Source organism: Dryobates pubescens, chromosome 26, assembly GCF_014839835.1.
Source record: "Dryobates pubescens isolate bDryPub1 chromosome 26, bDryPub1.pri, whole genome shotgun sequence".
Classification (NCBI taxonomy): Eukaryota; Metazoa; Chordata; class Aves; order Piciformes; family Picidae; genus Dryobates; species Dryobates pubescens.
In genome coordinates, this window is record NC_071637.1 from 1,096,313 (window position 1) to 1,123,910 (window position 27,598).

General features: G+C 59.1%; 1 protein-coding gene across 1 annotated transcript; it reads left to right on the forward strand.

Annotated features, from left to right (window-relative positions):
- The first annotated feature begins 1,381 nt into the window (after nt 1-1,381).
- Nucleotides 1,382-27,234, forward strand: FAM83C (family with sequence similarity 83 member C). The gene is given in 5 exon segments (XM_054173365.1): nt 1,382-1,559; nt 1,562-2,155; nt 13,034-13,201; nt 20,941-21,065; nt 26,266-27,234. Coding segments are annotated over 5 exon segments (1,902 nt in total). The 5' UTR covers nt 1,382-1,487; the 3' UTR covers nt 27,209-27,234.
- The last annotated feature ends 364 nt before the right edge of the window (nt 27,235-27,598 follow it).

Sequence of the window (27,598 nt, forward strand, 5' to 3'; positions counted from 1 at the left end):
AGTGAGCTGACCTGGGTGGGGGAGGTCCACACTGGAGCCTGTGGGCTGCTGTGTGCCCCCTGTGCACACTGTTCCACATCCTGCACTGGGTGCTGTGCTCCTGGCACAGCATTTCAGATCACAGATTGCTGCCTGCTTTGGCTGTTTCTCCAAAAACAGCTCCCTGATGCTTTGGGGAAGCATTGAGGGAGGGGATTCTGCCCCTCTGCTCCACTCTGCTGAGCCCACAGCTGCAGCTCTGGGGCCAGCTCTGGAGCCTCTGTGCCAGGAAGGCTCTGGAGGGGCTGGAAGGTGTCCAGAGCAGGGCCAGGAGGAGGAGCAGAGGGCTGGAGCTGCTCTGCAGACAGCCTGGGAGAGTTGGGGTTGTGCAGGCTGCAGAGGAGAAGGCTCCCAGGAGAGCTTCTGGTGGCCTTCCAGGGTCTGCAGGGGGCTGCAAGCAAGCTGGGGAGGGACTTTGGAGGGGGTGAGGAAGGGATAGGACTGGGAGGAATGGATCCAAGCTGGAGGAGGGGAGATTTAGATTAGACCTCAGGAAGAAGTTGTTGGCCAGGAGGGTGGTGAGAGCCTGGCACAGGCTGCCCAAGTGGGTGGTGGCAGCCTCCTGCCTGGAGGTGTTTGCAGCCAGGCTGGAGGTGGCTGTGAGCAACCTGCTCTAGTGGCAGGGGGTTGGAACTGGATGATCCCTGAGGTCCCTTCCAACCCTAACAATTCTGTGATTTTATGATTCTAAGCTGGAGTTAACTAAGCAGGAAGCAGACAGCATGTGGAGAGCATCAGCAGTGCCCCAGCACCAGGCTCTGCACTTTGCATGGACCTTCCCTGAAGGCTTTGCTGGGAGATGCTGGAAGCCCACCCGAGCTGGTGGCCTTTGGTATCTAGCAGCATGAGCTGGGGGGAGGGGGTTGGACTGGGTGACCTTTAGAGGCCCCTTCCAGCCTGGGTGATTCTAAGGTTCCTGCTGTGCTTCAGAGGGACACTGGGCCAGTGTGACACCAAGAGAAGTGAGATTTGGCTTCTCTGCCAGGTGCCAGCCTACCAGCAGCTGGGCTGCCAAGGAGGGCTGGGGAGGAGCCTCAGCTCTGGTGCCTTGGCTGAGCCTGGCTGCCCACGGGGGGTAGTTGTTTTCCTTCCTAACTGACACCAAGCAGCACGTTGGATTTGGAACTAATTTCAAGCATCAACAAGTTTCAGCATCTGCATTTCCACTGCGAGCACCAGGAGGGACTAAACAGGTTGGAGCTTGCTTGGCCAAGGGTGGGAACTTCTGAGCAGGGAAGGGGAGGGCAGTACATGAATCCTGAGAAGGAAAGGGAAGGAGCAGCTTGGGGAGCTGATCTTCCTCCCCTTGCACAAGGGACACTCCAAGCACCGGGTGTCAGGTGTGTGCGTGGGGATGCCAAGGGAGGGAGCTGAGCAAAGTGCCAGCTCCTCCCCCCCGGTGGGAGGCTGTACCTGGTGATTAACTCCCATGTGGAGGAGTGGAGCTCATGCTGAGTGCTGAAGGAACCTGTCGGGAGGAGCTCAGCCGTGCAAGAGGGGCAGAAGAAGCCCGGAGCTGGACAGAGGACTCACCCGGCCGGAGAGGCGCTTCTCGGCATCCCCAGCGATGTTCAGCTTCCTAGCGGCAGAGGTGAGAGGCCAGGTGCACCGCAGCTATGGGGGCCAGCAAGGGGTGTCAGGGCCGCTGCGGAGCCGCCTGGAGCAGCTGAGGAAGCCCTGGTGGAGGGAGCCCAGCCCCCTGGTGCTGCAGCACAGCGAGACAGCCAGGCTGGCCGTCGACGCCTTCCTGGAGCAGGGCGAGCCTGGCTACCTGAGTGCCATCGCCGAGGAGCGGGAGCTGCCCTTCCTTTCCCTCCTGGACATGGAATATATGAGCCAGCAGCGGAGCCCGAGCCTCCTGGACCCCGGCGCAGCCAAAGAGGCTGACCCCGGGGACGCAGACGCCGGGGACAGGTCCTCCCTCGACTCCGAACTGACCTCCGGTACCTACTTTCCTCTCATGTCCGACGTGCACCCTCCAGAGCTGGAGCTGGGGTGGCCGGGGACCCCTCTCTTCACGCTGTCTGGGCAGACCCAGGCCACGGTGATCTTCCAGAGGAACAGAGCCAACAGCATCAAGGACCTGCTGCGGGCGCTGATCAGCCGGGCGCGCACGGTACGTACGCCCCGCACCGGCTCCTGCGCCGCCCCGCGCAGCTCCCGCGGGCTCTGCGCCGCCTGCCCCAGCCTCCTCATGGCCTCTGGGGAGCTGGCGTGGTGTGGGGGTTGCTTTCTCCTTAGCAGACCTGTAACTGGCCGTGCTCCTCTCCTTCCCTGTGGGGTTTCGTGCCCTGCGCCCACTCCGAGGCTGCTACGCAGAGCACAAGCGCCGAAGCCTGGAGCAGACTCCTGCGAGGAGCTTGGAGCCAGGTGGAGCTTGGTTCCCTTCTCCCTAGGATCAGGTGGTAGAAGGAGAGGGAATGGCCTGGAATTGTGCCAGGGGAGGGTTAGGTTGGAGAGGAGGAAAAATGTCTTTGCTGCAGGAGTGGTCAGGGCCTGGCAGAGGCTGCCCAGGGAGGTGGTGGAGTCCCCACCCCTGGAGGTGTTCCAGAAAGGTGAGGCCATGGCACCTGGGGCTGTGGTTTAGTGGCCAAGGTGGTCTTAGGCTGCTGGTCAGACTGGATGGGCTTGGAGAGCTTTTCCAAGCCAAACAATCCTCTGATCCTGTCGAGTGAGTGGCAGATCATGCAGAGTGAGCATTTAGCTGGCCCCAGCCAGCCCTCTCCCCCTGCCAGCCCTTTCCCCCTGCCAGGCAGCTTGCATGGCCACAGACCTTTTTTCCAAGCCCTGGCCATCACCTGCAGCAGGACAAGAGGGCAGCACTGGTGAGTTCCTGTGGCAGAACACAGGCCCTGAGTACATTTGTGGGCCTGCAGATCCCTGCCTGTGGTTTGAGGTCGGTCAGAACACGTCACTCTGTCCTCTGAACATGAAGTCTGTGCTGAGCTGAGGATGAGGTGGGAGCAGCCCATGGGCCCCACAGCGCTGTGTCTGCTGGGTGGAGGATGCCAGCCCTTGGCTGCAATAAATCCTGGATGACTCCTGACTGTGCCTGCCTGCCAAGCACAACCCTGCCATCAATTTACTCACTCATTATGCTCCTCCTTGTTTCTTGTTCCTTTGCCTCTGCACTGTGTACTGAAACAGCAGCTTGGACAGCTGCAGCTCAGAGGCTTTTCCAGCTTTCACTGCCTTTGTCCTCTGCTGCTTCTCCTCACCTCTTCCATCCGTATTGATTCTCCTTGGGAGCATTTCATTTCACCAGCTTGGGGATCTTGAGTCAGCCTTCAGTGCAAAGTTCACCTTCAGCCAGGCAGCTGCCAGGGAAAGTCTCTTATCACTGCAGCAGTTTCTGATTTAAATGTACAGTGTTGCTCCTCAACTTTATTGCTGCCTGCTGCAGAAGGAGGGAGGGAAGGAATCGGTGCTTGGATTTCAGCTGTGCCTTCTGTCATCACCTGCAGAGCTGAGCAAACAAAGCCACGCTGCCCCCAGCGCATGCAGCTGAGGCCCTTCAGCAGCTCAGGCTGCTGTGCTCCATCACAGACCCACAGAGCACTGAAACTTGGGGGTGAGCTGAGGTAAACTGGCATCTCTGGGCCTTTTTCATCCAGAAGGAGACCATTTTGCCCCAGCTGTCCCTGCTCAGGTGTGGGCAGCCCTCACTCAGTGCCTGAACTTCTGCTGCACCTCTGCAGGCAAAATGCAGGCGACAAAAAGCTTTGTTTGCCTTTGCAGGCAGCTGATTTATGGTGTCTTAAATGATCTGAGAAGTGTCCTGTGACCCTGTGAGTCCCTTTCAGCACTGGGGATTAAGGCATAGTCGTGGCAGAACGCAGCAAGGGAGTGACTGCCAAGGAAATGTCCCCACACGTCCCGGATCCCTGCTGACACTGTGAGCCTTCAAACCACAGGAAAACCACTCTGCTGCTCTCAGTTCCCAGGAACTTCTCTGTTGCTGCAGGCAGATTGCTCAGGCAGCAGCTGCTTTGTGGTTCTCCAAGCACATTCTGGGCTCTTTACGTGTTTGGGGCTGAGAGTGTCCCACACTGACAGAGTCCCTGCCCCAGAGCTGGGGCAGCTTTCCAGCTGCCCATTCCCTCACGGAGCTTCTTTTGCCTCTTGCATGAGATGTGAGAATGAGTTTGCAACCAGGTCTATTAGCAGTGGTTTACTGGCTTCTAGGCCAGCAGCTCAGGCCAGCACTCCCCATGATTAGCTCAGTGATTGGCAGCAGTTCCAGCTCATTCACAACCCCAGTGACACAACTTCTAAGTAGTTACTGACTCATTTTCCTCATCAAACCACCCAGAGGGATGCTCCCCAGAGACAAAAACACCTTCTGCTTGCAGTGGCAGTGGCAGCTGTGCAGAGAGCCCTTTGCTTCCTTGCTGTCCAGTTGCAATTTCTGCATTTCCAACATTTCACAGAATCATTGTCAGGGCTGGAAGGGAGCTCCAGGCTCAGCCAGCCCCAACCCCCTGCCATGGGCAGGGACACCTCACACCACAGCAGGTTGCTCACAGCCACCTCCAGCCTGGCTGCAAACACCTCCAGGCAGGAGGCTTCCACCACCTCCCTGGGCAGCCTGTGCCAGGCTCTCACCACCCTCCTGGGCAACAACTTCTTCCTCACAGCCAAGCTCCAGCTCCCCACTTCTAGTGCTGCTCCATCCCCCCCAGTCCTGTCCCTCCCTGACACCCTCCAAAGTCCCTCCCCAGCTTGCTTGCAGCCCCCTGCAGATCCTGCAAGGCCACCAGAAGCTCTCCTGGGAGCCTTCTCCTCTCCAGCCTCTCAGGCTGTCTCTAGGGCAGAGCAGCTCCAGCCCTCTGCTCCTCCTCCTGGCCCTTCTCTGGACACCTTCCAGCCCCTCCAGAGCCTTCCTGGCACAGAGGCTCCACACCTGGCCCCAGAGCTGCAGCTGTGGGCTCAGCAGAGTGGAGCAGAGGGGCAGAATCCCCTCCCTGGCCCTGCTGGCCACACTTCTCTTGCTGCAGCCCAGGCTCTGCTTGGCTCTCTGGGCTTTCCTTTCCTCCACTATGCCTTGATCTCTCCTGGTGTATCCCTCCTTAAGAGTGATTCTGCTTACAGGCAGCACAGCCCCAGTGCTGCTGGGCTGTGGGGAAGGTGCTGAGATCCCCTGAGTGCAGCTGCTGGGGTTCTGCAGAGATGGGACTGCTGCTTGCAGCTCTCTGCAGAGCAGTCTCCCAGGCCAGCAGCAGCTGATGTGTTTTGCAACAGCACTTCTGGGACTGACAAACCAGCCCAGGGGACACTGCTTTATGGGTGCCTTTCCCTGCTGTGGTTTGTCTTTCTGCTTGGTGCCTTCAAACAGCCCTCTTTGAAGGTGTGCTTCCAGAAGGGAGCTTTTCCCTTCTGCAGACACCAGGAGATGCAGTGCAGCCACACCTTGGCCCTCAGCTGATGATGTTGTTGCCATCTGCTTTTGGCTGGCTGAGCTCCACGCCGCGTCCAGCTGCCCCTGTTTCCTCTTCCACCTCTCTTGGAGCACTCCCAGGCCGGCTGCAGGTCTGTGTGGGGGTTGGGGGCAGGGTCCCTGGTAGCTCCCCAGGGAGCTGCAGGGTATTGCTTCCACAGGCAAGGGCAGGGGAATGGCCAAACCCAGAGTGCTGTTGGCAAACACCAGTCCGACCAGCTGTGCTGGTTGGGAACCAGACCGGATGGCAACCACAGCAGCTGGGGAGCTGCTCACTGCTGTCATTCCCAAAGTGATGACTGCAGCAGTTGCTGAGTTGCTGAGTCTCCAGCAGTGGCTCTGGGAATGCCATGGTTTAACCCTGCAGCTGCAAGGGGGGCATCTCCTAGGGCCTGTGGGCTGAGCTGTGCCTTTGCCGTGCCCTGACCTGCCAAGGCTGTCACGGCCCTGGAGGCTGTGATCCAGGATGGTGAGGGACAGGGATGCTGTGGTGGGTTACAAATCCCCCCCCAGCATTCAGATTGCCAGCCCAGCCCAGCTGGAAGCAAATGAAGCTGTATGTACAAGCAGATCTACACTCTACAATGAAATGCAGTGAACATGCACAGACTCTGCAGGATGTACCAAGATTTACAGGGATCTACCTTTGATGAACAGCAGAAGAACCTCCCCCTGGCCAAAAACCAGGGGAGCTAAGAGCTTCTTCCTCCCTGCCCCCTGCTTCTTACCCCCCTGGACACAGAGGGACAAGAGAAAAGGGCAGAGGGTTGTGTTGTTAGGATCACAGGATGTCAGGGGTTGGAAGGGACCCAGAGAGATCATTGAGTCCAAGCCCCTGCCAGAGCAGGAGCAGAGAATCCAGCACAGGTCCCACAGGAACACATCCAGACAGGGCTGGGAAGGCTCCAGAGCAGGAGGCTCCACAACCTCTCTGGGCAGCCTGCTCCAGGGCTCTGGGACCCTCACAGTGCAGAAGTTCCTCCTCATGGTGAGCTATAACCTCCTGTGCTGCAGTTTCCATCCACTGCCCCTTGTCCTATCCCAGGGCACAGTGAGCAGAGCCTGGCCCTGGCCCTTCCCTCCTGACCCCCAGCCCTCAGCTATTGATAGCCATTTATGAAATGCCCTCTAAGTCTTCTCTTTTCCAGACTGAGCAGCCCCAGGGCCCTCAGCCTCTCCTCACAAAGATACTCAGCCAGGCCAAAGCCCCCAGGCAGGGTCAGGCAGAAGCAGCTTAGTGTCTCCCAGAGCAAGGAAACCAAGAGAGAGAGAGAGATGCAGTTTGCAGAACCACTTCTTGTGGTGGATTCCTCTCCAGTGGGTTGTTTGGGACTCATCATTGTTTTCCCTTTTCCACCCAGGAAAAAAGGATTTGTTATCATTCCACCACTTCCTGTTCAAGATCTGAGGGAAATGGTCAAGGTGCAGCCTAAAACTACCACAGATGCTGTGAGCCAGCCCTGGCCTGGCAGCTCCCAGCACTGAAACCAAGGGGCTGGAGGCACTGGGCACAGGGGCTTGTAAGGACAGAGTGACTTCAGTGCCCAGAGCTTTGAGATGTGAGGCATGAGCTGTCAGCAGCCTGAAGTGGAGATGGCACTTAGCTACCTGACTGCCACTGCTCATGGAGCTGGAAATCAGCTTTGAGGCTTCAGAGCACAATCTTGTGGCAATACCTTCTTAGGAGGCTTCGAGGGGAAGACCTCCAGGGTCTTCTTTCCCCCCCCAGACTTGCTGCCTTTGGGCTTGACCTGATGTTAATACAAGAGCTGCTTGCTTAGAGCACATTGTGTGGTCCTGTCACACCTGTGCCTCAGCAGCCCCCCCATGGGTGCTACACCTGCCCCACACCAGGCTGTGGCAGGGCACAACCTCCCCTCCCTCCCCACTGTGCTCAGCAGTGCACATGGGGCTGCCAACCCTCCTTGCCCAGCACTGCCTGTGGGTGCTTGCCAGCACCACCAGAAGCAGCTCTACCCCAATCCCTCCTGTGAGGGCACCGCCAGTCAGGGGCCTGTTCCACCTCCTGCTGCCAAGTGAAGACCCCACTGCAGGAGATGAGGACTCTGTCACACAGGGCCCCAGCAGCTTGCCCACGCTGCTGCCCTCATGCCTGTTGTGCATCCCCCCCTGCTGATGCCAGAGCTGTGCCACAAAGCTGCCAGGAGGTGCAGGTCTGCCTGGCAGCCAGCTGCACCCAGCCCAGGGCACTGGGTACCAAGTGTGACCCTGTGCCACTGGCTGTGCTGTGCTGCTGCCTGCTCAGCCCCATCCACACAGGGAGGCTGCTGATGGGCAGTGCCACTTCTGGGCAGGCAGTCCTGCCCTGTCAGCACTGCTGTAGGAAAGCAGGGTGGTGTGGACCTTGCATGAGGGCATAGCTGGGTGAGAGAAGGGCAGTGGCTGTTGTCCACTTTGATTTCAGCAAGGCTTTGGACACCATCTCCCACAGCATCCTCTTAGGCGAGCTCAGGGAGTGTGGGTCAGGTGAGTGGTTTTGAGCTGGGTTGAGAACTGGCTGAAGGACAGAGCTCAGAGGGCTGTGGTCAGTGGCACAGAGTCCAGTTGGAGGCCTGTGGCCAGTGGTGTTCCCTGGGGGTCAGTGCTGGGTCCAGTCTTGTTCAACATCCTCATCAATCACATGGATGAAGGCTTGGAATGGATCCTCAGCCAGTTTGCTGATGGCACAGAGCTGGGAGCAGTGGCTGGCACCTGCCAGGCTGTGCTGCCATCCAGGGTCACCAGGGCAGGGTGGAGAGCTGGGCAGAGGGAACCTCATGAGGCTCAGCAAGGACAAGGGGAGGAACAACCTCCTGCAGCAGCACAGCTGAGAGGTGACCTGCTGGGGAGCAGCTCTGTGGGGACAGCAGGATGGCCACAAGCAGCAATGTGCCAAGGCCAAGAAGGCCAAGGGCATCCTGGGGGGCATCATGAAGAACGTGGCCAGCAGTTGAGGGAAGTTCTCTTATCCTTCTTCCCTGCCCTGGTGAAGAAGTACCTGGAGTCCTGTGTCCAGTTCTGGGTTCCCTGAGTCAAGAGGGACAGGGAACTGCTGGAGAGGGCACAGCAAAGGGCTGCAGAGCTGCTGAGGGGACTGTGAAGAGAAGCTGAGGGACTTGAGGCTGTTTAGCCTGGAGAAGAGCAGCCTGGGGGGGATCTCATCACTGCTGAGCAGTACTCAGAGGGTGGCTGCCAGGGGGATGGCACCAGGCTTTGCTCAGTGGTGCCCAGTGCCAGCACCAGGGGCAATGGCACAAGGTTGAGCACAGGAAGTTTCAGCTAAGCATGAGGAGGATCTGGTTTGCTTTGCTGGTGCTGGAGCACAGGAGCAGGCTGCCCAGAGAGCTGCTGGAGCCTCCATCTCTGGAGCCATTCAAGATCCACCTGGATGTGTTCCTGTGCACCCTGCTCTGGCTAGCCCTGCTCTGGCAGAGGGGTTGGACTCCATCTCCAGAGCTCCCTTCCAAGCCTGTGGCTCTGTGTGGCCTTCTGTGCATACTGGGTTGAAGCAGTGCCTCTGAACTTGGCTCCATCATATCAGCTCCCCAGGCCAAGTCTGGATTGTCTCCAGGGCCAAGCCTGCCTCAGACCTTGGGACCAGCTGGAGTATTGTGAGGCAGATGTGGCTGAAAGGGGCTTGCCTGGGGCCCTGCACCAGATTTGGGCTATGCTGCTTTGTCTCTTGGCTTCATCATCAGAGGATGGTAGCCCATGGGTAGCCCAGCAAAGCCATTTGGCTAAACTGCTTTTGGTCTTTGGCTGAAGACCAGGGTGGGAAGGGGTGGTGAAGCCTTCTGGTCTGTGTGGGTCTCATGGGTACCTGATGTTGGCAGCCAGCAGCAGCTGAAGATGCTTCTCACTGATTTCAAAGCTCTTCCAGGGCTGGTTCTGCCAACCCATGCCAGATGGATGCCTTTCAGGAGTGGGAGAGTTTGCCAGAGCCTGAAAAAGGCTTCTGGAAAGACAACACTGATGAGGGCTACCAAAGAGTTAGGCTTTGAAGCCTTCAGCTCTTGGGGCTGGAGTGGCAGGAGGGAGAGCTGGGTTTGGGCTAAGCAACGGGAGTGGTTTTTAGCTCTTGGGGAAGAACCTTTCTGAAGGCTGCTGTGATTCCAGGCATCCATGTGGGGGACACAGCAGCTGACAGCCGATGACACCAAGCAGGGCTGCAGATGACACCAAGCTGAGTGGTGCTGGTGATATGCCAGAGGGACCTGGACAAGCTGGAGAGGTGGCCCAAGAGACCCTCATGAGGTTCAGCAGGAGCAAGTGCAGGTCCTGCCCCTGGGCCAGAGCAATCCTCACTGTCAGTCTGGGCTGGGGGAGGAGGTGATGGAAAGCAGCCCTGAGGAGAAGGCCTTGGGGGTGCTGGTGGGGGAGAAGCTGGCCAGGAGCAGGCAGTGAGAGACTGCAGCCCAAAAGGCCACTCACAGCCTGGGCTGAATCCACAGCAGTGTGGCCAGAGATGGAGAGAGGATCCTGCCCCTCTGCTCTGCTCTGGGGAGACCTCACCTGGAGCATTGAATCCAGGTCTGGAGCCCTCAATATAGGAAGGACCTGGAGCTGATGGAGAGGCTCCAGAGGAGGCCATGAAAATGCTCAGGGGGTTGGAGCAGCTCTGCTGTGAGCACAGGCTGAGGGAGCTGGGGGTGTTCAGCCTGGGGAAGAGAAGGCTCCAGGCAGACCTCAGAGCAGCCTGCCAGGACCTGAAGGGGCTACAGGAAGGCTGCAGAGGGACTGTTCCCAAAGGCCTGCAGGGACAGCCCCAGGGGCAATGGCTTCAGAGCAGAGCAGAGCAGATTGAGATTGGATGTGAGGAACAAGTTCTGCCCCAGGAGGCTGCTGGAACACTGCAGCAGGCTGCCCAGGGAGGTGGTTGAGGCTCCATGCCTGGAGCTATTCCAGGTGAGGCTGGAGAGGGCTCTGGGCAGCCTGCTCCAGGGGAGGATGTCCCTGCTGGGGGCAGGGGCTGGGACTGGCTCAGCTGTGGAGCTCCCTTCCAGCCCAGAGCACTGGTGGTGTGGTCTGTTCCACAGGGTGCTTGGGGCTGTGCAGAGCTGCATTCCTGGCCAGGCAGAGGAGCTGTTTGGAACCAAGATTCCTGCCTCCTGATGGAGTGCAGGACGAGCAGCAGAGCAAACTGTTGTGCACTTTGTGTGCAGGTGGAGTGCAGAAGCACTGCAGGGTAAAGGACACCATAGGAGCTTCACCCTAAGGCTCAGTGCTTCTTGGGTCATCTTTACTTGGGCCTCCTCTGCTGGGTGATGCACACAGCTTCCAAGCAGCAGTGACCTTCTGGAGTGCTAAGATGTGGTAAAGACTGGAGCTGAGCTGGTCAGCAGTGCCATTCACTGCTCAGGTTCTGAAGTGAAGCTGGGCTGCTGGGAAATCCTTCACCACTTTACCTTCACCTTCCTCAGTCCCCCACTGTGCTGGGACAGCAGCCCTGGGGAGAAGGAGCTGGGAGTGCTGGTGGACAAGCAGCTCTGCATGGGACAGCAATGTGCCCTGGGGGCCAAGAAGGCCAAGGGGGTCCTGGGGTGAATTCAGGCCAGTGTGGCCAGCAGAGCCAGGGAGGTTCTCCTCCCCCTCTGCTCTGCCCTGCTGAGACCTCCCCGGGAATATTGCATCCAGCTCTGGGCTCCCCAGCTCCAGAGGGACAGGGAGCTGCTGCAGAGAGGCCAAGGGAGGGCTGCAGGGATGCTGAAGGGACTGCAGCACTGCTTGGGGAGGAGAGGCTGAGAGCCCTGGGGGTGTTCAGTCTGGAGAGGAGAAGGCTGAGATGGATCTGATCAATGGCTATCAATAGCTGAGGGCTGGGGGTCAGGAGGGAAGGGCCAGGGCCAGGCTCTGCTCACTGTGCCCTGGGATAGGCCAAGGGGCAGTGGATGGAAGCTGCAGCACAGGAGGTTCCAGCTCACCATGAGGAGGAACTTCTGCACTGTGAGGGTCCCAGAGCCCTGGAGCAGGCTGCCCAGAGAGGTTGTGGAGTCTCCTGCTCTGGAGCCTTCCCAGCCCTGTCTGGATGTGTTCCTGTGGGACCTGTGCTGGATCCTCTGCTCCTGCTCTGGCAGGGGCTTGGACTGGAAGCTCTCCAGAGGTCCCTTCCAACCCCTAGCATCCTGTGAGCTGGGATCTTGAGAGTGTCTGCAGGTTCTGCTGCAGGCCATGCTGTCATTCCAATTCCTTAGTGCACTTCCAGGAGGTACTTCAGAAGGTGTCTACCTTCCTACCTTCCTTCTGCTGCATTCTCCTCCCAGTGCTTGGACAATTCCTCCAGCCAAGGGGTTCTGCTGCCCCCCATCTCCCCACTGCCATGGGTTGCCATCCTCTTTTCCCATCTCAGTGGCAGTTCTCTTCAGTGTCACTGTTTTAAACCCATCCCTTGAAGACCTTATCCTGCAAGATTTCAGTTTATTCAGGTGGATGTTTATTGCTTTCATTTTTGTTGGTCTGAAGGATGTTGGCATCACTGCTGCTTCCTCCTGCAAAGTTTCATGACTGAACAGCCACTGGCAGCAGCAGCACAGGGAGGGGATTCTGCCCCTCTGCTCTGCTCAGCCCCCACCTGCAGCACTGCCTCCAGCTCTGGGGCCCCCAGCACAGGAAGGACCTGGAGCTGTTGGAGAGGCTCCAGAGGAGGCCACAGAGATGAGCAGGGGGCTGCAGAACCTCCCCTGTGGGGCCAGGCTGGGAGAGTTGGGGCTGTGCAGCCTGGAGGAGAGAAGGCTCCAGGGAGACCTCAGAGCAGCCTTGCAGTACCTGAAGGGCTCCAGGAGAGCTGGGGAGGGACTCTGGACAAGGGCTGGGAGAGCCAGGCTGAGGAAAAATGGCTTTGAGCTGGGGGAGGGGAGACTGAGAGTGGAGAGGAGGAAGAAATTGTTGGCAGTGAGGCTGGGGAGAGCCTGGCACAGGCTGCCCAGGGAGGCTGTGGCTGCCTCCTGCCTGGAGGTGTTCAGGACCAGGCTGGATGAGGCCTTGAGCAGCCTGTGCTGGTGGGAGGGGTCCCTGCCCATGGCAGGGGCTGGAGCTGGCTGAGCTTTGAGCTCCCTTCCAGCCCAGCCCATCCTGTCCTGGCATTCCATGATTGTGTGCTGGTTTCACAGCTCCAAGCTGCATCAGGGCTTTGCAGCTTTAAACCCCAGGAGGATTAGGAGGGCTTCACTTCAGTCCAGCAGCTGGCAGGTGTGCTGCCTCCTCCCTGGAGGTGTTCAAGGCCTTGAGCAAGCTGTGCTGGGTTATTTTGAAGGTCCCTTCCAAGCCAGCCCATGCTGGGAGTCTGTGGGTGGCAGTCAGGGTTTGAGCATTTCCCTTGCAGCCTGCCCATGCCAGCTGAGGCAGGAGGAGGCTTGGCTGGGGAACCTCTTTGTGGCTTTGAGCAGTGACTGTATTTGCCAGGGAGGGATGAGGGCTGTTAAACACAAAGGCCAAGCAGCAGTCCCCAGGTGGCCACAGACACAGCTCAAGAGGTCTGAATGCTGCATTCACAGCTTAAAGTGCAACTCTCTCGGACATGAGATTTCAAAGTCTCTTGGTTTTCATCCCTTATCTCCATAGGTGATAGCAATTGTGATGGATCTGTTTACAGACATGGAGATCCTGTGTGACCTGCTGGAGGCCTCCAGCAGGAGGCATGTCCCTGTGTACCTCATCCTGGATGAAGAATACCTGAAGCACTTCGTGGAGATGTGCAGCAAAATGGCTCTCACTCAGGATGACTTCCCAGTAAGTGTTCTGGAGGGGACACACAGGCCTTGCAACCTGTGCCAGCTCTGACCCCTTTGTTCTGCTCCCTCTCACCTCTCCCTTCTCACACAAACATAGAATCATAGGGTCCAGGCCAGAAGGCAGCTCCACAGCTCAGCCAGTCCCAGCCCCTGCCCCCAGCAGGGACATCCTCCCCTGGAGCAGGCTGCCCAGAGCCCTCTCCAGCCTCACCTGGAATAGCTCCAGGCATGGAGCCTCAACCACCTCCCTGGGCAGCCTGCTGCAGTGTTCCAGCAGCCTCCTGGGGCAGAACTTGTTCCTCACATCCAGTCTCAATCTGCTCTGCTCTGCTCTGAAGCCATTGCCCCTGGGCCTGTCCCTGCAGGCCTTTGGGAACAGTCCCTCTGCAGCCTTCTTGTAGCCCCTTCAGCAGGTCTGCCTGGAGCCTTCTCCTCTCCAGGCTGAACACCCCCAGCTCCCTCAGCCTGTGCTCACAGCAGAGCTGCTCCAACCCCCTGAGCATTCTCCTGGCCCTCCTCTGGAGCCTCTCCAGCAGCTCCAGGTCCTTCCTGTGCTGAGGGCTCCAGCCCTGCACACAGTGCTCCAGGTGAGTTCTCCCCAGAGCAGAGCAGAGCACAGTGGCAGAATCAGCTCTCTGGATCTGCTGGCAGTGCTGCCTTGGCTGCAGCCCAGGCTGGGATTTGCTTCCTCCAAGAGCCTGGCCATTATTTAATCAAATGTAGAGTGAGATTACATTCAGGGAGATGTCTCCATCTCTCTGTTAGACCTGATGTCATCTCTTGTGCTTGAATAGCTCATCAGCACTTGCCTCCCCCACTCTCTGACTCAGCAGCAGGTCTCAGCATGCAGTGCCTCTTCAGCTGGATGCATCTCAAGCCACACATGAGCATCTTTGATGCTCACATCAAAGGGGAGTGGAGCGTCCATCCCTCATCCCTGGTCCATATATTTGATGCCTTGTTGACCTGGTCCAGAGGAGGAGAGCTCTATAGAACACTTAGAGGAGGAGAGCTCTTTGGAACACTTAGAGGAGGAGAGCTCTATAGAGCATTTAGAACATTAGAACATTCAGAGCATTGGCCACAGCAACCCCAGGCAGTGCTGCAGGCTGGGGGCAGAGTGGCTGAGAGCTGCCAGGCAGAGAGGGACCTGGGGGTGCTGGTGGACAGCTGCCTGAACATGAGCCAGCAGTGTGCCCAGGGGGCCAAGAAGGCCAAGGGCATCCTGGCCTGCAGCAGGAAGAGTGTGGCCAGCAGGAGCAGGGAGCTCATCCTGCCCTGTGCTCAGCACTGCTCAGCCCACACCTGGAGTCCTGTGGCCAGCTCTGGGCTCCTCAGGTCAGGAAAGAGGTTGAGCTGCTGGAAGGTGTCCAGAGAAGGGCAACAAAGCTGGGGAGGGGTCTGGGGCACAGCCCTGGGAGGAGAGGCTGAGGGAGCTGGGGTTGCTTAGCCTGCAGAAGAGGAGGCTCAGGGGAGACCTTCTTGCTCTCTGCAACTCCCTGCAGGGAGGTTGGAGCCAGCTGGGGGTTGGGCTCTTGTGCCAGGCAGCCAGCACCAGAACAAGAGGACACAGTCTCAGGCTGTGCCAGGGGAGGTTTGGGCTGAATGTTAGGAAGAAATTCTTCCCAGCCAGAGAGATTGGCCCTGGGGATGTGCTGCCCAGGGAGATGGTGGAGTCCCCATCCCTGGAGGTGTTCAGGAGAGGCTTGGATGTGGCACTTGGAGCCATGGGTTAGTTGATCAGATGGTGTTGGCTGATAGGTTGGACTTGATGATCTCTGAGGTCCTCACAGCAGAGCTGCTCCAACCCCCTGATCATTTTTGTGGCCTCCTCTGGACCCTCTCCATCAGCTCCATGATGCCTGACTGGTTTGGTGGCCTTCCATGGCAGAGCTACAGCACTGGCTGGCATGGGCCAAGCAACTGATGTCCTTCACCTGGACTTATGCAAGGCATCTGACAGTGTCCCACACAAGAGCCTTGTCTCTGAGATGGAGAGAGAGGGCTCTGCTGGACAGTGGATAAGGAACTGGCTAGAAGGTCACTCTGTAGGAGTTGTGGTTAGCAGCTCAACAGCCATGTGGAGCCCAGTGACAAGTCAGTGTCACAGTCCAGGGCTGTTCACCATCCTTGTCAGTGCCATGGACAGTGGCACTGAGTGCCTCCTCAGCAGGCTTGCTGATGGCACTGAGCTGTGGGCTGTGCTGGGAAGGGGATCCATCCACAGGGGCTTGGCCAGGCTTGAGAGAGGGGCCAGTGCCAAGGGCAGGAGGCTCAACGAGTGCAAGGTCCTACAGCTGGGCTGGGCCAGTCCCAGGCACAGATAGAAACTGGGTGCAGAGTGGGTTGAGAGCAGCCCTGAAAAGAAGGACTTGGGGGTGTTGATTGGTGAGCAGCTCCCCAGGAGCCAGCAGAGCCCTCCTGCAGCCCAGCAGGCAGCTGTGAGCTGGGCTGCAGCCACAGCAGGGTGGGCAGCAGGGCAGCAGAGGGGATTCTGCTCTGCTGAGAGCCCACCTCCAATCCTGCCTCCAGATCTGGTGTCCCCAGCAGAAGGAGGACATGGAACTGTTGGAACAAGTCCAGAGGAGGCCACAAACATGATCCAGGGACTGCTATGAGGATAGGCAAAGGAGACTGAGATTGTTCAGCCTGAAGAAGAGACAGCTGCAGGGGGCACCTAAGCACTGCCTGCCAAGGCCTGAAGGGATCCTACAGCAAGGACTTGTTACAAGAGTGCCCACAACAGGACAAGAGGACAGGAGGTGGTGCCTGCAGCTGTCCCAAACTGTGTCTGTCCAGACTGAGTTCATCATGGCAGAGAGGAGGCTGCCAGTTCCCCCAGGAGCAGCCAGCAGCCATGGGCAGCACCCAGCCCCAGCACCCACCCCCAGCAATTGGCAGGGTGTTGTGTGCAGCCTGTCCCAGTGCCAGGAGTCCTTTGCAAGGTTGATGCCAGGCAGGTAGCAGCTGCCCACAGAGGCATCTGCCAGGACAAACAGCTCCTGGTGTGCCAAAGCCACTGCAGGTGGCAGTGGAGCTGGCCTGGAGGGGCTGTGAGGGTTGACCTGGCAGGCCAGGGCAGCTGCAGCCTCAGGGAAGGTTGTTTGCATGCCAGATGTTTTGCTTGGCTCTGGATCATAGACACCAGGCCAGGAGCTGTGTCCAGGGACTGTTCTCTTCTGCCTTCCCCAGGTGAGCTGCTCACACCAAGGCAAACTGCTCCTGTTGCTGAAAGGCTTCCTGGTGGGTACTGAGATGCCCAAGCACCAATCCAGGCTGGGTGAGGAGTGGCTCAAGACCAGCCTGGAGAAGGCCTTGGGGCTGTCAGGTGGTGGCAAAGTCCCCAGGAGCCAGCAGTGGTCCCTGGCAGCCCAGAGCCAGCTGAGTGCTGAGCTGCAGCCAGAGCAGGGAGAGCAGCAGCACAGGGAGGGGATTCTGCCCCTCTGCTCTGCTCTGCTCAGCCCCCACCTGCAGCACTGCCTCCAGCTCTGGGGCCCCCAGCACAGGAAGGACCTGGAGCTGTTGGAGAGGCTCCAGAGGAGGCCACAGAGATGCTCAGAGGGCTGCAGAGCCTCCCCTGTGGGGCCAGGCTGGGAGAGTTGGGGCTGTGCAGCCTGGAGGAGAGAAGGCTCCAGGGAGACCTCAGAGCAGCCTTGCAGCACCTGAAGGGCTCCAGGAGAGCTGGGGAGGGACTCTGGACAAGGGCTGGGAGAGCCAGGCTGAGGGACAATGGCTTTGAGCTGGGGGAGGGGAGACTGAGAGTGGAGAGGAGGAAGAAATTGTTGGCAGTGAGGCTGGGGAGACTCTGGCACAGGCTGCCCAGGGAGGCTGTGGCTGCCTCCTGCCTGGAGGTGCTCAGGACCAGGCTGGATGAGGCCTTGAGCAGCCGGTGCTGGTGGGAGGGGTCCCTGCCCATGGCAGGGGCTGGAGCTGGCTGAGCTTTGAGCTCCCTTCCAGCCCAGCCCATCCTGTCCTGGCATTCCATGATTGTGTGCTGGTTTCACAGCTCCAAGCTGCATCAGGGCTTTGCAGCTTTAAACCCCAGGAGGATTAGGAGGGCTTCACTTCAGGCCAGCAGCTGGCAGGTTTGGTGTCATTTAAAGCATGCTGGTCAAGGGCAGTGCTGGGACTGCAGATGAACCTCTCTGCAAAGCTTTGTTTCCCTCAGCAGTGTTTTGCTTTTAAGCAGCCAGGCAGTGACCTGCCTCAGAGCAGTCCCTTCGACTGCCTGGGCACCAGGTAGCTGTTGGAGGGCAGCAGTCAGTTCCCATGCAGAGCCCTCAGCCAGGCTGCTCAGCTAAATGTTATCAACAGTCTGAAAGAAAATGTACAGACATCCCAGCATCACAGAGCACAGAGCCCTGCAGCCCCCCCAGCCCAGCCCTCAGCCCAGCACTGCAGGCTCAGCACCAAACCAGGGCCCTAAGCCCCAGGGCCACAGCTGCTGGAGCACCCCCAGGCATGGGCACTGCAGCACTGCCCTGGGCAGCCTCTGCCAAGCTCTGAGAGCCCTTCCAGGGCACAAAGATCTCCTGAGCTCCAGCCTCAGCCTGCCCTGGGGCAGCCTGCAACCGTTGCCTCTGCTCTGGCCCTTGGCACCAAGCAGCAGAGGCTGCCCCCTCCTCACCCCAACCTCCCTGCAGGGAGCTGCAGAGAGCCAGGAGGCCTCCCTCAGCCTCCTCTGCTCCAGCCTCAACCCCCCCAGCTGCCTCAGCCCTCCTCTAGCCCAGGGGCTCCAGGCCCTTCTCCAGCCTGGCTGCCCTGCTCTGGACAGGCTGCAGCCCCTCAGTGGCCTTCCTGCAGGGAGGGCCCAGGGCTGAGCACAGCACTGAGCTGTGGCCTCCCCAGTGCTGAGCACAGGGGGATGGTCACCCCCTGGCCCTGCTGCCCACCCTGCTTCTGCCCCAAGCCAGGCTGCCCTTGGCCTGCTTGGCCCCCTGGGCACTGCTGGCTCCTGCTCAGTGACTGCCACCCAGCACCCCCAGGGCCCTCTCCCAGCTGCAGCTTTCCAGCCACACATCCCCAGGGCTGGGGCAATGCTCTGCAGGCTCAACAGCACAGAGACCAGGGGAAGCTCCTGGCTTTTCCTTCCCTGCCTGCCCAGACCCCACTGTACCAAAGGGAGAAAGCAGCAGAGAAAGTTGCTGTTAGACTTAACCAAAACAATGCAGCCAAGGTCAAGCAGAAGCAAGTTAGGATCTCTTCAGAGTCACAAAGTGAGAAGAGGGGAGCAGTGTGATGCCCTGGGAATCCATGAGGAGTTAGCTGGGGACCTGCTGAGCCCCTTGGACACTCCCAAGTCCATGGGGCCGGATGGGATCCACCCTAGGGTGCTGAGAGAGCTGGCAGATTAGCTGCCAAGCTGCTCTCCATCATCTTCCTCCAGCCCTGGCTCACTGGAGAGGTCCCAGGTGACTGACACTGGCCAAGGTGGTCCCCAGCCACAAGCAGGGTTGGATGGAGGAACCTGGAAGCTCCAGGCCTGGCAGCCTGAGCTCAGTGCCAGGGAAAGTGATGGAGCAGATTATCCTGGGGGCAATAACTGCACCTGAAGGATGGCCAAGGGCTCAGGCCCAGCCAGCATGGGTTTAGGAAGGGCAGGTCCTGCCTCTCCAACCTGAGCTCCTTCCATGCCCAGGTGACTGCCTGGTGGCTGTGGGGCAGGCTGTGGATGTGCTCTGCCTGGACCTCAGCAAGGCCTTTGCCACCATCCCCCACAGCAAGCTCCTGGCCAAGCTGTCAGCCCCTGGCTGGGACAGCAGCTCTCTGAGCTGGGTTAGGAACTGGCTGGAGGCTGAGCCCAGAGAGTGGTGGTGAATGGTGCCACAGCCAGCTGGCAGCCAGGCACCAGTGGTGTGCCCCAGGGATCAGTGCTGGGCCCCATGCTCTGTAACAGCTTCATTGATGATCTGGATGAGGGCATTGAGTCAGTCAGCAGCAAGTTTGCAGCTGACAGCAAGCTGGGGGCAGGAGTTGGTCAGTGAGAGGGCAGAAGGGCTCTGCAGAGGGACCTTGCCAGGCTGCACAGATGGGCAGAGCCCAACAGGATGGCACTGAACAAGTCCAAGTGCCAGGGGCTGCACTTTGGCCACAGCAACCCCAGGCAGAGCTACAGGCTGGGGGCAGAGAGGCTGAGAGCAGCCAGGCAGAGAGGGACCTGGGGGTGCTGATTGACAGCTGCCTCAACATGAGCCTGCAGTGTGCCCAGGTGGCCAAGAAGGCCAAGGGCATCCTGGCCTGCAGCAGGAAGAGTGTGGCCAGCAGGAGCAGGGAGCTCATCCTGCCCTGTGCTCAGCACTGCTCAGCCCACACCTGGAGTCCTGTGGCCAGCTCTGGGCTCCTCAGGTCAGGAAAGAGGTTGAGCTGCTGGAAGGTGTCCAGAGAAGGGCAACAAAGCTGGGGAGGGGTCTGGGGCACAGCCCTGGGAGGAGAGGCTGAGGGAGCTGGGGTTGCTTAGCCTGCAGAAGAGGAGGCTCAGGGGAGACCTTCTTGCTCTCTGCAACTCCCTGCAGGGAGGTTGGAGCCAGGTGGGGGTTGGGCTCTTCTCCCAGGCAGCCAGCACCAGAACAAGAGGACACAGTCTCCAGTTGTGCCAGGGGAGGTTCAGGCTGGAGGTGAGGAGAAAGTTCTTCACTGAGAGAGTTATTAGCCCTTGGGATGTGCTGCCCAGGGAGGTGGTGGAGTCCCCATCCCTGGAGGTGTTCCAGAGGGGATTGGATGTGGCACTTGGTGCCATGGTTTAGTCCTGAGCTCTGTGGTGCCAGGTTGGACTGGATGATCCTCGAGGTCTCTTCCAGCCTTGGTGATTCTGTGAGACTGTGAAGAGAATCATAGAATCAGTAAGGTTGGAAAAGACCTCAGAGATCATGAAGTGCAAGCTGTCACCCAGCACCTCCAAACAACCAAACCATGGCTCCAAGTGCCACGTCCAATCCCCTCTTGAACACCTCCAGGGATGGGGACTCCACCACCTCCCTGGGCAGCACATCCCAAGGGCCAGTTCCTCTTTCTGGGAAGAACTTTCTCCTCACCTCCAGCCTGAACCTCCCCTGGCACAGCTTGAGACTGTGTCCTCTTGTTCTGGTGCTGGCTGCCTGGCACAAGAGCCCAACCCCCAGCTGGCTCCAGCCTCCCTGCAGGGAGTTGCAGAGAGCAAGAAGGTCTCCCCTGAGCCTCCTCTTCTGCAGGCTAAGCAACCCCAGCTCCCTCAGCCTCTCCTTCCAGGGCTGTGCCCCAGACCCCTCCCCAGCTTTGTTGCCCTTCTCTGGACACCTTCCAGCAGCTCAACCTCTTTCCTGACCTGAGGAGCCCAGAGCTGGCCACAGGACTCCAGGTGTGGGCTGAGCAGTGCTGAGCACAGGGCAGGATGAGCTCCCTGCTCCTGCTGGCCACACTCTTCCTGCTGCAGGCCAGGATGCCCTTGGCCTTCTTGGCCCCCTGGGCACACTGCTGGCTCCTGTTCAGCTGCTCTCCACCAGTACCCCCAGGTCCCTCTCTGCCTGGCTCTGTCCCCAAAGGCAAGACAGAGAAGAGGAGAAGGAATTGGTTTGGTCCAACCAACCTTCTGGCAGAGATCTCTCCAAGGGGACTGTTTAGACCTCTCTTTGTTTTCCTCTTGACCCCCAAGAGTGACTTGTTGACATCTTACTACTTTTCTGCTCAAGATCTGGTGAAAAACCTTAGAGGCTTAGCCTAAAGCTGCCACACTGTGGCCTCTGAACCTTGCTTTGGTTGCAGAACATGTGTGTGAGATGCCTGAGTGGAGACACCTACTACAGCAAAGCAGGCAAGAAGTTTGCAGGCCAGGTGCTGGAGAAGTTCATCCTCATTGACTGTGACCAAGTGCTTGCTGGTACATACAGGTAAGCTGCTGGGGACACAGGAACTGGCTCCTTGCTCAGACCCTGCACACTGCAGCTCCTTGCCTGCCTGGGCTTGCTTTGGGGGTGGTTATTCTGGGGGGGAATGAGGTGGTTTGGGGTTTTTTTCAATCCATGATAATCACAGAGTCACAGCATGCATGGGGTTGGAAGGGACCCTCCAAGGTCATCTTGTCCAGCTCCCCCCTGCAGTGGACAGGGACATCTCCAGCTAGAGCAGGGTGCTCAGGGCCCCACCAACCCTGACCTTGGATGTCTCCAGGGTTGGGGCTCCACCACCTCCCTGGGCAGCCTGTGCCAGTCTCTCACCACCCTCCCTGTGCAGAACTTCCTCCTGATGTCCAACCCAACCCTGCCCTGCTCCAGTTTCCTATCCCCACAGCCCCTTCTGAGCAGTCCTTCCCCAGCCTGCCTGCAGCTCTCCTTCAGATACTGAAATGCAGCTCTGAGGTCTCCCTGGAGCCTTCTCTTCTCCAGGCTGCACAGCCCCAGCTCTCCCAGCCTGGCCCCACAGGGGAGGTTCTGCAGCCCTCTGATCACCCTTGTGGCCTCCTTATGTCTCTCTTGCGCAGCCTAACCCTCCCCTGGTGCAGCTTGAGGCCATTCCCTCTTGTTCCACCACTAATGACCTGGGAGAAGAGACCAGCCCCAACCTCTCCACAGCCTCCTTTCAGGGAGCTGTAGGCAGCCAGGAGGTCTCCTCTGAGCCTCCTCTTTTTCAAACTAACCAGCCCCAGCTCCTCCAGCTGCTGATCATCTTTGTGGCCTCTCTCAAGCAGTCCCTGGCCCTCTGGAACTGGACACAAGAGTCCAGTACCCTAAACAACTGCAGGCAAAGTGGTTCTGACCCCTGATGGCAGCAGAGAATGGCAGGGTTTGGAAGGGACCTCTGGGGATCTTTGAACCCAACCACCCTGCCCAAGCAGGATCCTCTGGGGCAGGGCACACAGGAACACATCCAGCCCTTGTGTGCTTACTGATGAACTATTTCCCTGTGCTTTCCATCTTTAACCTTGCATTTCCTCTGGGTGAAGACCCAGAGGAGTCAGGGTTCATGGAGAGCTCTATGATAAGGTCCTAACTAACTGTGTCTGCTCAGTTTGTATTGCTCTAAGCACCAGGAAACAAACAAGCAACACCCCCCAAAAAACCCCCAAGCCCGTTTCTTTGAGCAAGGATTCACCATTGCAGAGTGAACAATGTGAAGGTATTTCCCAATGCAGCAGGTGATCTGCATGAGGGCACTGAGGGCACCCTCAGGGAGTCTGCAGTGGCACCCAGCTGGGTGGCTGTGGCCATCTGCTAGAGGCCAGGGAAGCTTCCCAGCAGGGTCTGGGCAGGTCAGAGCCATGGCCAAGGCTCTCTGGGTGAAGCTCAGCAAGGCCAAGGGCCAGGGCCTGCCCCTGGGTCACAGCAGCCCCATGGGGAGCTCCAGCCCTGGGGATGTGTGGCTGGAAAGCTGCAGCTGGGAGAGGGCCCTGGGGGTGCTGGGTGGCAGTCACTGAGCAGGAGCCAGCAGTGCCCAGGGGGCCAAGCAGGCCAAGGGCAGCCTGGCTTGGGGCAGAAGCAGGGTGGGCAGCAGGGCCAGGAGGTGACCATCCCCCTGTGCTCAGCACTGGGGAGGCCACAGCTCAGTGCTGTGCTCAGCCCTGGGCCCTCCCTGCAGGAAGGCCACTGAGGGGCTGCAGCCTGTCCAGAGCAGGGCAGCCAGGCTGGAGAAGGGCCTGGAGCCCCTGGGCTAGAGGAGGGCTGAGGCAGCTGGGGGGGTTGAGGCTGGAGCAGAGGAGGCTGAGGGAGACCTCCTGGCTCTCTGCAGCTCCCTGCAGGGAGGTTGGGGTGAGGAGGGGGCAGCCTCTGCTGCTTGGTGCCAAGGGCCAGAGCAGAGGCAATGGTTGCAGGCTGCCCCAGGGCAGGCTGAAGCTGGAGCTCAGGAGATCTTTGTGCCCTGGAAGGGCTCTCAGAGCTTGGCAGAGGCTGCCCAGGGCAGTGCTGCAGTGCCCATGCCTGGGGGTGCTCCAGCAGCTGTGGCCCTGGGGCTTAGGGCCCTGGTTTGGTGCTGAGCCTGCAGTGCTGGGCTGAGGGCTGGGCTGGGGGAGCTTGGGGGGGCTCTGCCAACCTGCTGTGCTCTGTGATGCTGTGAGAGGAGCCTGAGGGCAAATAGGGCTAAAGCTATTCCAGGATTCTGTGAGCAGCCACCCCCAGAAATTAATCATAAAGAGTGGAGAGCACAGCAAGGGAGGCCCAGGCTGGTGTGGCACTGATCAGTGCTGTGGAACCTTGGCAGCACAGCAGAGAGCAGCAAGTCCTCAAGGTGTGTCAATGAAAAGTGAATCCAGAAGAAAGGGCAAAGGAATGGTTCTGCAAGGCTGAGTCACAAATGGGAGAGAGCTGCTGTGGGATGCCCAGGTGAACTGAACCATTGCACTGCTTTTCATAGAGTCACAGAGCTGCCAGGGCTGGAAGGGTCCTCAAGGCTCAGCCAGCCCCTACCCCCTGCCATGGGCAGGGACACCTCACACCACAGCAGGTTGCTCACAGCCACCTCCAGCCTGGCTGCAAACACCTCCAGGCAGGAGGCTTCCACCACCTCCCTGGGCAGCCTGTGCCAGGCTCTCACCACCCTCCTGGCCAACAACTTCTTCCTCAGGTCTAATCTAAATCTCCCCTCCTCCACCCTCCCCACTCCTATCACTACCCAACACCCTCCAAAGTCCCTCCCCAGCTTTCTTGGAGCCCCCTTCAGATCCTGGAAGGCCACCAGAAGCTCTCCTGGGAGCCTTCTCTTCTCCAGACTGAATTACCCCAACTGCTACTGAGTGTTTGGGAGCATCTGCAGTGAGCAAGGAGCAAACCTGATGGGCAAGAGGCTGTATTGGCATGCAAGAAGGATTCTTTTGACAGCCAGAGTGACAGGAAAGCAACAAACCCAGTAACAAACAAACCCCAAAACACAGCTTCTGCTGCCACCTTGGAGACAAGCTGAGCAGAGCCCAGTGTGAACTGAGGGTCACACCTCTGGGGAAAGGCCATCACAGCCCTAGACCTGCTTGGAGTCTTGCAGAGGGGCAGGCAGAGGACTGAATCCTACTGCCCCAAATGCTGCTGGAACAGACATGGGATGAGACTCTGCAGAGTGCTCCTGCCCAAGCCAGAGCCCCAGCCCAAGGGCACTTAGGTGTCCCCCACCTCCTGAGAGCTGATGTTGCATCTCCATCTCCTGGCCGCTGGCTGAGCTGCACGGGCTCCTCCAGGCTGGCTGCTCCAGGAGGGTCACAGCAAGGCAAGGAGGAGCTCCTGTCCTACAGAAAGCCTTTGCCAGATGCCTCCAGCACACAGAGATCCTTCATTCTGTTCTGAATCTCTCCCTGGGGAGACTGAGGAACCTCTGTGTGCTGCAGCTGCTATGGAAAACACCGGGGCAGGAGCATCCCTACCACTGTTAGGAGCTCACAGGACCTCCCAGCATCCTGCAGTGGTTTGCTGCACACCTTGCCTGTGTGCTGTGCTGTGTTGTCCTGTGCTGTGCAGTGTAGAAGGGTAAGAGCTGGAAGCAGCATGGATGGGAGCAGGAGCAGCAGCCCTGAGAGCCAGGCAGTGGTGCTGGGAGCCAGGCACCTTGGGTGGTGTCAGCACAGCAGGCCACACAAAGTCTCCCTGTCTGCACTCTTAGATTTCTCCAAAGAGCCCTCCCAGCTTTGTGTGAGGTAACTTTCCCTTTGCAGAAGCTGCCTTTCCCATTCTGCCCTCAGCTCATTTCATAATTCTTCTTAACTGTGTGATCAAGAACACTCCCCCTGCACTGGGCTTGGCTGAGCTGCAGTTATCACAGGATCACAGAGCTGTCAGGGCTGGAAGGGAGCTCAAGGCTCAGCCAGCCCCAACCCCCTGCCATGGGCAGGGACACCTCACACCACAGCAGGTTGCTCACAGCCACCTCCAGCCTGGCTGCAAACACCTCCAGGCAGGAGGCTTCCACCACCTCCCTGGGCAACCTGTGCCAGGCTCTCACCACCCTCCTGGCCAACAGCTTCTTCCTGAGGTCTAATCTAAATCTCCCCTCCTCCAACTTGGATCCATCCCCCCCAGGCCTATCCCTCCCTGACACCCTCCAAAGTCCCTCCCCAGCTTGCTTGCAGCCCCCTGCAGCTCCTGGAAGGCCACCAGAAGCTCTCCTGGGAGCCTTCTCCTCTCCAGCCTGCACAACCCCAACTCTCTCAGTCTGTCCTCACAGCAGAGCAGCTCCAGCCCTCTGCTCCTCCTCCTGGCCCTTCTCTGGACACCTTCCAGCCCCTCCAGAGCCTTCCTGGCACAGAGGCTCCAGAGCTGGCCCCAGAGCTGCAGCTGTGGGCTCAGCAGAGTGGAGCAGAGGGGCAGAATCCCCTCCCTGGCCCTGCTGGCCACACTTCTCTTGCTGCAGCCCAGGCTCTGCTTGGCTCTCTGGGCTGCAAGTGCTCCCTGCTGGCTCCTGCTGAGCTTCTCCTCCCCCAGCACCCCCAAGGCCTTTGCTCCAGGGCTGCTCTCCAGCCAGTCCCTGCCCAGCCTGTAGCAGTGCCTGGGATTGCCCTGCCCCAGCTGCAGGACCTTGCCCTTGGTCTTGTTGAACTTCATGAGGTTGTCCTGGGCCCAGCTCTGCAGCCTGTCCAGGTCCCTCCAGCTGTCTGCTGCCCCACACAGCTTGGTGTCATCAGCAAACCTGCTGAGGGTGCACTCAGTGCCACTGTCCCTGGCACCACCAAAGCTGTACAACAGGACTGCTCCCAGGGCTGATCCCATTTTATCTTCTTGGTGTTTTCCATCTTGTGGGGTTTATTTTCCCACTTCCCCTTTCTTTTGCTTGGCTCCCAGGCAGCAGTTGCTTGCAGTGGCTCACCACCCTCATGGGGAAGGACTTCTTCCTAAGGTCTAATCTCCCCTCCTCCAGCTTGGATCCGTTCCCTCCAGTCCTATCACTCCCCAAAACCCTAAAAAGTCCTTCCCCAGCTTTCTTGTAGCCCCCTTCAGGCACTGGAAGGCCACCAGAAGATCACCTGGGAGCCTTCTCTTCTCCAGACTGCACAACCCCGACTCCCTCAGTCTGTGCTGATAGCAGAGGCGCTCCAGCCCTCGCTCGCATGTTCAGCTCGGTGCTGGTGCCTTGGCACTCTGTGACCTCGAGTCCTGTGTGTTTCCTCCTCTTTTGCAGCCTCACCTGGCTGTGCAGCCAGGTGCACAGCAGCCTGGTGACCCACTTCCGCGGGCAGATCGTGGCAGAGTTCGAGAAGGAGTTCCGCTACTTGTACGCAGAGTCCAAGGCGGTCACCAGCTTCTGCCTGCCGGAGCCTGGCCCCTGCCCCTCGGCTCACCCCGCCTCGAAAGCCACCAGCTGCCTCTTGAAACCCCCCCTGGTGAGTGATGCCGACACCTCCAGCCCCTCCAGCAGCCTTTCCAACGTGAGCATCAGAAGCATCAAGGTGTCTCCCTTTCTGAAGAGCTCCAGCAGCAGTGCGCAGCAGGAGAAGCAGGATTCAGCCTCAGACTCTGGCAATAAGAAGGGGAAGGAAGAGACATCCCCGAAGCAGGTTTGCCCTAAGCAGCAGGGAGAGCCCCCAGACTCGCCCAGCACTCACCCAAATCCATCTGCTGCAGCCTTGTATCACAAACCAAATCTCCTGGCAGCGAGGACATTCTTGCAGCCAGAGCCTTCTGCTGCCCTCACCTCCAATCACCTTGGCTCTCAAGGTGCCACCGTGGCCGACAGCAGCAACCCCTCCCCAGCGAGACAGGAGCAGACGCCACGGTTCCCTTCGGAGGGTGCCAGCAGCAACGGGGCAGGCACGAGGCAGAAGGGGGCTCCTGCTAGCTCCAGGGAACCCCCAGCAGAAAACAACCAGGCTGCTTGTGAGATGGACAAAAGGCAGAGCCCCGGGCAAGGCAAACCGGACCTGCTGTCCCCATACAGCCTGCTGAAGCGAGACAGGAAGCCTGTGGTGCTCTGCTACGACCAGCTGACCGAGGACACGCTGATGGAGAAGAACAGCGCCTATGGGGCTGAGAAAAGAATGACTCTGGGGCACAGTAAGCTGGACCTGATCACCAAGTACAACAAGCTAAAATCCAAGCACATCCACAGCCGCTTTGAGCTCTGACCCCGGCGCCTCCAGGCCTCCTGTGGTCTGACTTGGGGAAGGGCTCCTGTTCCCCTCCCCCAGTCATCATCACACCTGGGGCCTGAGATCGAAGAAGCACAGAATGGTCAGGGCTGGAAAGGACCCCAAGGCTCAGCCAGTCCCAAGCCCCTGCCATGGGCAGGGACACCTCACACCACAGCAGGTTGCTCACAGCCACCTCCAGCCTGGCTGCAAACACCTCCAGGCAGGAGGCTTCCACCACCTCCCTGGGCAGCCTGTGCCAGGCTCTCACCACCCTCCTGGCCAACAACTTCTTCCTCACAGCCAAGCTCCAGCTCCCCACTTCTAGTGCTGCTCCATCCCCCCCAGTCCTGTCCCTCCCTCACACCCCAGAGCAGAGGGGCAGGA